The 10,000-nt window shown below is 46.9% G+C and overlaps 1 protein-coding gene across 1 annotated transcript in view; it reads right to left on the reverse strand.

Annotated features, from left to right (window-relative positions):
* Positions 1 to 10,000, reverse strand: part of LOC138193752 (ephrin-A2) — a 71,107-nt gene that overhangs the window by 13,015 nt on the left and 48,092 nt on the right. The window contains exon 2 of the mRNA XM_069141961.1: positions 1,092 to 1,384. Coding sequence (XP_068998062.1) covers positions 1,092 to 1,384 — 293 coding nt within the window. The remainder of the gene's footprint in view (positions 1 to 1,091; positions 1,385 to 10,000) is intronic.

A 10,000-nucleotide genomic window follows, 5' to 3' on the forward strand; every position in this document is an offset into this window, starting at 1 on the left:
CACGGTGCGGTACTCACAGATGTAGTAGTACTCAGTACACGGTGCGGTACTCACAGATGTAGTAGTACTCAGTACACGGTGCGGTACTCACAGATGTAGTAGTACTCAGTACACGGTGCAGTACTCACAGATGTAGTAGTACTCAGTACACGGTGCAGTACTCACAGATGTAGTAGTACTCAGTACACGGTGCAGTACTCACAGATGTAGTAGTACTCAGTACACGGTGCAGTACTCACAGATGTAGTAGTACTCAGTACACGGTGCAGTACTCACAGATGTAGTAGTACTCAGTACACGGTGCAGTACTCACAGATGTAGTAGTACTCAGTACACGGTGCGGTACTCACAGATGTAGTAGTACTCAGTACACGGTGCGGTACTCACAGATGTAGTAGTACTCAGTACACGGTGCGGTACTCACAGATGTAGTAGTACTCAGTACACGGTGCGGTACTCACAGATGTAGTAGTACTCAGTACACGGTGCAGTACTCACAGATGTAGTAGTACTCAGTACACGGTGCAGTACTCACAGATGTAGTAGTACTCAGTACACGGTGCAGTACTCACAGATGTAGTAGTACTCAGTACACGGTGCAGTACTCACAGATGTAGTAGTACTCAGTACACGGTGCAGTACTCACAGATGTAGTAGTACTCAGTACACGGTGCAGTACTCACAGATGTAGTAGTACTCAGTACACGGTGCAGTACTCACAGATGTAGTAGTACTCAGTACACGGTGCGGTACTCACAGATGTAGTAGTACTCAGTACACGGTGCGGTACTCACAGATGTAGTAGTACTCAGTACACGGTGCGGTACTCACAGATGTAGTAGTACTCAGTACACGGTGCGGTACTCACAGATGTAGTAGTACTCAGTACACGGGTGCAGTACTCACAGATGTAGTAGTACTCAGTACACGGTGCAGTACTCACAGATGTAGTAGTACTCAGTACACGGTGCAGTACTCACAGATGTAGTAGTACTCAGTACACGGTGCAGTACTCACAGATGTAGTAGTACTCAGTACACGGTGCAGTACTCACAGATGTAGTAGTACTCAGTACACGGTGCAGTACTCACAGATGTAGTAGTACTCGTGTCCCGGCCGGAACTCGAAGCCGAGGCTGAAGGGCGTGAAGAGCTGGAACTTCTCGGAGAACTTGAGCGGTCCGTTGGGGCTCTGCGGCCGGTTGCATTCCCAACGCTTGAAGCCTTTGCGGTGGTGGTCGCAGGTCGTGTAGCCGTCGTAGTTCACCATGTACAACACGTAGTGCTCCATGCGCTCGGCAGGCTCCGCCCCCTCGTAGTGAGGACAGTAGATGTCCAGGTAGTCGTTGATCGCCACCTCCACCGTGTACTCGCCCCGGAAAAACCTGCAGAGGAGGAAGAGGATCGATGAGGTCACTTCCTGTTTAGTTAAGACGATGTTTTTGTGCCACATGATGTTAAAAAAAAGGAGCTCCAGAAAAGTTTTAGTGAAAATAATTTCAAAATAAGAGATGGCTCCTTTTACTTTGAACTACTGTACCTTTAAAATGCATATTTCTTATTTTATATTTGAACTCTATTTGTGTTTAATTTTATGCTTTTGATCAGTTCTTATGTATTTAATGTTTCTTATGATCATTTCTTTTCTATATTTTTAAATGTTCCTTTATTTCTGTTTTTATGTGAAACACTGAATGTAATTGTAAAAAAAAACAGAGTTGCATTTCTTGTATGAAAAGTGCAAAACAAATAAAGTTTATTATTGTTGTTATTATTATTATTATTATTCTTTTAAAGTTCGATAACAAACCTGAAACGATCGTTTTAAAACCTTCAACGAGACTTTTTAGACCTGCAGCACAAACCCAACCCAACACATGGAAACCATTGATCACTGTGTGTGTGTGTGTGTGTGTGTGTGTGTGTGTGTGTGTGTGTGTGTGTGGTGTGTGTGTGTGTGTGTGTGTGTGTGTGTGGTGTGTGTGTGTGTGTGTGTGTGTGTGTGTGTGTGGTGTGTGTGTGTGTGTGTGTGTGTGTGTGTGTGTGTGTGTGGTGTGTGTGTGTGTGTGTGGTGTGTGTGTGTGTGTGGGTGTGTGTGGTGTGTGTGTGTGTGTGTGTGTGTGTGTGTGTGTGGTGTGTGTGTGTGTGTGTGTGTGTGTGTGTGTGTGTGTGTGTGTGTGTGTCTTTGAACCCCCCGAGGCTTCAATTAGCTAACTGTTTATCGGAGCGCCGTCGTGTTTACAGGAGAGGTCGGACTCACTTCCTGTCTGCTGACGCTCAAACTGGGTTCAATCAAGTTTTTCCAGACGTCACGACGGAATCAAACAAAACATTAAAATACAATCTTTTTCTTAGTTTTTTTAAACAACTCCACCTTCCTCACATCCTGAAAGTACTTTTACCAAAACCAACAAATAAAGACGTCAGTAGTGTTTTTTTTAGCAGCGTTAGAATCACGTTCACGCAGCAGTCGAGCAGTTTGAACAGTAACAACAACACGGGACGAAACAGTTCGAACCCGGAGAGACGAAGAGAAAGAAACTAATGAGGCCTCGAACTGGAAAACATGAACGCACACACACACACACACACACACACACACACACACACACACACACACACACACACACACACACACACACAGCTGGTGTCAACACCCCGCCCACCTGGGAGTACCTGGAAGGGGAAGCGAGCGCCCCTCCCCCGACACGGCAGGTCTCCGAGGACTCGAACCATAAACCAAGTCCTCACCTTAAAATGTCACAATTCAGTCCCACAAACACACATTAAAACCACCTGACTGTACAGTTACAACCGTGTTTACGGGACCCACCTGTCCTCGTTATTACCTGCTTCTTCAAACTATCCTGTTTTTGTGTTTGTACATTTAAGAGAAGATGGTTTATTGTTCGTTTCCCACTTTAACTGCATTTAGGACCGTTAACGCAGGTCGAACTGGAAATCAAAGCTATTTCACGTTTCCAAAATGGTCTGATATTTGAATGGAGTTTGGTTTGGATCCGTCTCAGCTGCAGATCAACACCGTGATCCGAAAAAAAAACCATTCAAGAAAATACTTATCGTCAGTGTTTCCTCTCATGCAAACTAACGTTAAATTAGCAGATTTTTGAATGGAGTTTGGCGCGACAGTCAGGTCAGCGTTAACCGTTTCATCACATCACAACCAGCTGAATCAATGATCAGATCCGTGTATTGATCCGTTTACATCCGTGTTTGTTGTTGTGTGTTTCAGGACCGTCTGATGGAAACGTGACCAGTTTGTGTTCGGTGGTGAAAAAAAGAAGGAAGTGTTTTTGTTTCTTCTGGATTTTTGTCCTGGCAGCTGCTCCGTCACACTGTTGCTGTAATTTACATAATTTAATTTAGCACAAACATGCAGCCCGTCATCCTCTGACAGATGCAACAATTGATCTCGCAAAACAAACTAATCAAACTTCATGTCTGCGCTGAATATTCATGTAATCCAACGAACAACAGTGAAGTTAAAAATCCTTCGTCCCACAGAGGTGGGGGGGGGGGGCAGAGCCGTCCAATCAACTGAGCTAATTTGGATGTTGGTAATGAGGTTTGAACTGACTGATTTGGTTTGTCAGGGTCCGTCCTGATTGGCTGAGCCGCGCCGGTTAATCACAGCTCGATTTAAATTCAGCGAGGGGGGTTGTGATGAGATGAGTCACTGTTTACTGGCCCTCAAATTAAAAACCCATTAAATCAAAGTGATTCTGTTGGATTCAGATACAGACACATCAATGTGAATACTAACGACTCCTAACGACTTCAAATCAGACACTAAGATTCAATTAACTGACTGATCCGTGGTGTCGGCCTGCAGGAGGCGCTGTGAGTCACTACACGGTCAGGTGTCTGACCAACTGTTGGTCTGGACTGTGGTGAAAGAGTTTATAAAATATGTTATTAATATGAAGTTAGTGAGGAGAGTGATAACTTTATTCACTCAGTTATGTCTTGCAGGCTTCATACAGGCTGCTACCCCCCCAACCCCAAACCCAGGCTACACTCTGGACCAAATCCAGACTTTACTCTGGACCAAACCCGGACTACACTCTGGACCAAACCCGGGCTTCACTCTGGACCAAACCCAGGCTACACTCTGGACCAAATCCGGACTTTACTCTGGACCAAACCCGGACTACACTCTGGACCAAACCCGGACTACACTCTGGACCAAACCCAGGCTTCACTCTGGACCAAACCCGGGCTACACTCTGGACCAAACCCCGGCTTCACTCTGGACCAAACCCGGACTACACTCTGGACCAAACCCAGGCTTCACTCTGGACCAAACCCGGACTACACTCTGGACCAAACCCGGACTACACTCTGGACCAAACCCTGACTTCACTTTGGACCAAACCCGGGCTACACTCTGGACCAAACCCAGGCTTCACTCTGGACCAAACCCGGACTACACTCTGGACCAAACCCAGGCTTCACTCTGGACCAAACCCTGACTTCACTTTGGACCAAACCCGGGCTACACTCTGGACCAAACCCTGACTTCACTTTGGACCAAACCCGGGCTACACTCTGGACCAAACCCGGACTACACTCTGGACCATACCCAGGCTTCACTCTGGACCAAACCAGGGCTTCACTCTGGACCATACCCGGACTTCACTCTGGACCAAACCCGGACTTCACTTTGGACCAAACCCGGGCTACACTCTGGACCAAACCCGGACTACACTCTGGACCATACCCAGGCTTCACTCTGGACCAAACCAGGGCTTCACTCTGGACCATACCCGGACTACACTCTGGACCAAACCCGGACTTCACTCTGGACCATACCCGGACTTCACTCTGGACCAAACCCAGGCTTCACTCTGGACCAAACCCGGACTACACTCTGGACCAAACCGGGCTCAACAATGGACGAAGAAAAAACAAATACAAAAGTCAATCGTGAACTAAACCAGGGCTACACTCTAACCCGGGTCATTAGTAGGCCGTACCAGGGTTAAAACACAGGAAAACTTTGGACCAAAAACAGGATTAAAAAAAACTGAAAATGTTGAACCACAACTGGATCTGAACTCTGGTCTGAACCAATAAAGAACATTGGACAAAAAAAGGGCTAAAGAACATGACTGGACCAAAGTAGGATTACCAGGAGAAGGAAGGGGTCAAACCCAGGACAAGTTCTGGACCAAATAAAGATGAACTCATCAGTGACTTCTGGGTCAAACTGAGGCTAAAATGTTTTTAGCAGCTCAGTTTGAACTAAACGCAGATTTATTTTTCTAAACGCTCGTCATCACCACTCTGACAAACGTAGAAAGCAGATATTTTACGGCACCAACGGGACTCCGTCTAACCGCATCACCGCGATTCAAAACACTTAAAGTTTCCCTTCAGAGTTTGCTGATTTTTTTTAGCTGCTGAATCACAGTGCTGATTATTCCCGCCGGACCTGAACGCAGCATCAGAGTGTCGTCCTGATTGAGTTTGGGGTTTGGATGGGAGCAGCTGGAGGAGGCGTCCCGCTGAGTGAAAGCGATCCTGATGGTGCGAGAGGACGGAGGCGAGCGTCTCTCCTCCGCCTCACCCTCTTCGTCTTCTCTAACGCCATTAGCAAAGTGCAGGCTAACTCGGTTAGCTGAAGGATCGGGTGACGCTAACAGCCAAGAGAGCAGGCGATGCGTTCACTGAACTCTGTCCCCTCTGCTCTCACATCATCACTCATCAGGCTAATGGAGGGCGGCGCTCCGTCCGTCCCAGCTGGGCGACCGGGTCACCGCCAACATCAGCATCAGCATCTCCGGAGCGCCAACGATTAGTTGTTTGATTGAAAAATAATCTGCAACTATTCTGAAAATCAATTTATCTTTCAAATAACTTTTCAAGGAAAATATTGGAAAAAAAAAAAAATCCAAATATTTTTTGATTTCAGCCTCTGATGAAGTGGATTTGATGCTTTTCTTGACTGTTGTTGACAGTTTCATAGACTGATGATAAAAAAATGAAGATTCATCGATAATGAAAATAAATCTTATGATGAATCCTAAATCATTTCTACGAAGGACGATAAAAAAGAAGTTGGGACGGTGTTCCTGTTGAACGCAGCGATGCACATGGACTTCACCGTGATGTCACCGTGATGTCACCGTGATGTCACCGCGGACCTGAAACTGGAGCAGAGAAACAGCAGATTTTTTGGGGGAACAGAAAATCTTGCAGCTGAGTGTTCCTGAGCCTATGCAGTGATTTCCACCACAGAATCAGGGCTGTTTTTAAAGCAGAGCCAGAAGATCACCGCTCATTGCACCAGATTTTGGGAAACAGAAACAAGCTCTGAATTTATTGATGAACCGTCACAGATAATGAATCTGCAGCTGATTTGATTGTGAACTGATTCAGTTCACGTGGACGATGTTTGTGAAACCGTTGTTGAACAACCTGAAGTGATTTCTGTCCACATGATGTTTCCTGACGACTTCCACAGCTGGACGAGAGCTTCACTTCCCTTCGGTTATTTCTTTCCTTCCTTTCGTCGGTGCTTTTCATCCTCTGAGTGTTGAATCTGAACCGAACAGGTTTCTGCGTCTGAAGATGCTTTTAATTCTTCGTATTCCATCATTTGTTCTGTTTTCTCACGTTCTTTGTTTTTTCTTCCGGCAGCAGCTGCAGTAGATCTCCGCTCAGTAGAAATAGATTTCATTTCCATCCCCACCTGTGGTGTCAGAGCTCCCAGCATGCCTCGGTGTGATTTACTGTTTAATCTGTGCAGGTCTGTGAAGGTCAGGTGGATTAGATCCAGGTCCGGTGGACGGGGACGGGTCGAGGTCGTTCGTCAGAGTTCCTGACAGACCGAGACAACGACGATCCTCCGACCGGAGCAGAAGTGACCTGCTGACAGATTAATGTTCGGATGCACTCGGACAGAATCAACACGCCGACAATGTGAAACACAGGAAGAAGAAGCGGGTTTATTCTGCTCAGGTGGGCTGAACCGAGGAGGCGGAGTCAGACGGAGGATTTAAAGTCCTGGATCCATTTTTAAAAACATTTTCTAGATTCAAACTTTGGAGCATAAATCAACAAGTGTTCGTTTGTTTGTGGAATAATGTTTTTATCACTGTTGTTTCTGTGAGTTGTTTCTGGAACTACTTGATACTCAATTAGAAACAAAGGAGTTAAACAGATGGATGACGTTTAACCAAAGCAGGACAAAAAAACAGAATATTGGACCAAAGCAGAGATTCAGGGCTAAATATGGACAAAAATCATCACTGAATTCTGGAACAAATCAAAGCTTAAACAAGAACAAATATTTTGAACCAAACACTGTAAAAACACTCCGTAAGTATTCTGGTTATTTCGGCCGTATGACGTCGTCACCACGGAAACACGTATGTGCAGTTATTGAATGATCCATCACAGAGCAGGATTTTCCCACAGCGGCAGAGAGCAGCTTCATTATTTCTGTCCCACAGTCACATGACCGATGCCCTCCGGAGATACTCGGCCGGTCATTGTGTTCCTGTGAGTTAACGTAACCTGAGTCCGTCCTGACAGGCTCAGCTACAATACACACAGTGTTTCCTTCAGGTTCAGACAAGAAGCTACAAGCTGCAAGACAAAACTATCTGATCGGCTGTCCGAACACCCGATCCCACCGAGCCAACACTCACACTCACACTGTCCGAACACACACACACACACACACACACACACACACACACACACACACACACACACACCGGTCTGGAAGACAAACATCCGTCTCTTCGCTGCATCGCCTGAAATCAAGAACTGACAAATTCAAACAAACAGAGAAAAAGAAAAGTTGTGAATTACTTGTAGAAATAAAACAGAAATCTTTCAGCACCATCAGAGGAAACTGAGTCGAATTCAGACCAACGTTACACCTGAAATACAATTCAGCCGATTCCATCGTCACAGAAACTGAATGAGGATCACGGAACCAAAATACCAGAAAACAGCAGAACAAACTGAAGTTAATCCTGGATCTGACCAGGGGAACTGCAGTATTGTTGCAGTAGTACTGCAGTACTGACAGGAGCTGTTTGCAGTATTGTTGCAGTAGTACTGCAGTACTGACAGGAGTCGTCGTGGTTACAGATTCCTCCGGGCTGTAATATGCAGAGAATGTCGGATCAAGTTAACTGAACATGTTAAAAACACGCAGCAGCAGCAGCAGCCACATGTTCACTGTAACATGACTCCTGTCGCTTCGCTGCTGTTACCACGGCGACCCATGATGAACTCCACACCAGGCGTGTGTGTGTAAATCACTGTTTGCATGTCGAGCTCTCAAACACTGATCGGTGGTTAGCTTAGCTTAGCACAAAGAGTGGAAGTAGGTGGAAACTGTTAGCATAGCGCCACATTATGAGCTCAGATCTTCTCCTGACTGATTTCCATGTTGTTCTGGAGTCATCCAGGTGAAACTGATATCCATCCTCTCCTCTGAGTCCGAGGAACACCGAGGAACACCGAGAAACACCGAGGAACACCGAGAAACACCGAGGAACACCGAGGAACACCGAGAAACACCGAGGAACACCGAGGAACACCGAGAAACACCGAGAAACACCGAGGAACACCGAGGAACACCGAGAAACACCGAGAAACACCGAGGAACACCGAGGAACACCGAGAAAGACCGAGGAACACCGAGGAACACCGAGAAACACCGAGAAACACCGAGAAACACCGAGGAACACCGAGAAAGACCGAGGAACACCGAGGAACACCGAGAAACACCGAGAAACACCGAGAAACACCGAGGAACACCGAGAAACACCGAGAAACACCGAGGAACACCGAGGAACACCGAGAAACACCGAGGAACACCGAGAAACACCGAGAAACACCGAGGAACACCGAGGAACACCGAGAAACACCGAGAAACACCGAGGACGGCAGGACTACCCAGAATGCCTCAGTGTTCGAGGTGACGATAAGGTTAAACATGTCCAATCCTCACCAGGACGGAGGGACAGAGACATTTCCAGAGTGTTGAAGTAGAAGGAGGGGGGTCACCCAAAAATCTGCCAGCTGTCAATCACAGCACCCCCTTCCCCCACCCCACCCATATCGTTGACCCCGCCCCTCCCCACCCCCACCCTCCCTAGTCAGATACAATATAAACAATACGAGGCTGCTGCTGCTTTGTGTTTCCTGATCTGAGGTGAAGCCTGTCACACTCACACACACACACACACACTCACACTCACACTCACACACACTCTCACACACACACACACACACACTCTCACACACACACACACACACACACACACACACACACACACTCTCACACACACACACACACACACACACACACACACACACACACACACACACACACACACACACACTCTCACACACACACACACACACACACACACACACACACACACACACACACACACACACTCTCACACACACACACACACACACACACACACACACACACTGACCCCTCCCACACACTGGTGGGTCAGGTGACCCCTGTTGGCCCCGGGACCTCTATTATCTTTAGTCCTGTCAATCATGATGAGGAGAAGATAAACACACAGAACACGTGAAGTCACAACATGGAACGTGTTCAGAGAAACTACATGTTGACGACTGAAGACTAAAACACCAGAGAATACTGGACCGGACCAGGACTAACTTGTAGACCGGACCAGGACTAACTTGTGGACCGGACCAGGACTAAAACACTGGATGTTGGACTTCATAAATCAAACTGATTTGACTGATGGATCACAAACTGTCAGGTGGAAGATTTGCTTTGACATAATGTCTTCAAATGTCCTAAAAGCCGTCCAGGATGAACCTCAGAGTGTTTGTGATGGAGAGATAAAGATCTGAAGATATCCTGGAACAGTTGAGTCCTCTGAGCCCTTCGCTCCTCGTTGCCGGTCTCCGGAGGATTTCAGAGCTATCGGAGCTCAGAGGAGGACGGGGAGGTTTTTCCTGCCAGC

The sequence above is a fragment of the Embiotoca jacksoni genome, unplaced genomic scaffold (genome assembly GCF_022577435.1).
Source record: "Embiotoca jacksoni isolate LCO1_2020_lvr unplaced genomic scaffold, fEmbJac1.0.p SCAF_94, whole genome shotgun sequence".
NCBI lineage: Eukaryota > Metazoa > Chordata > Actinopteri > Embiotocidae > Embiotoca > Embiotoca jacksoni.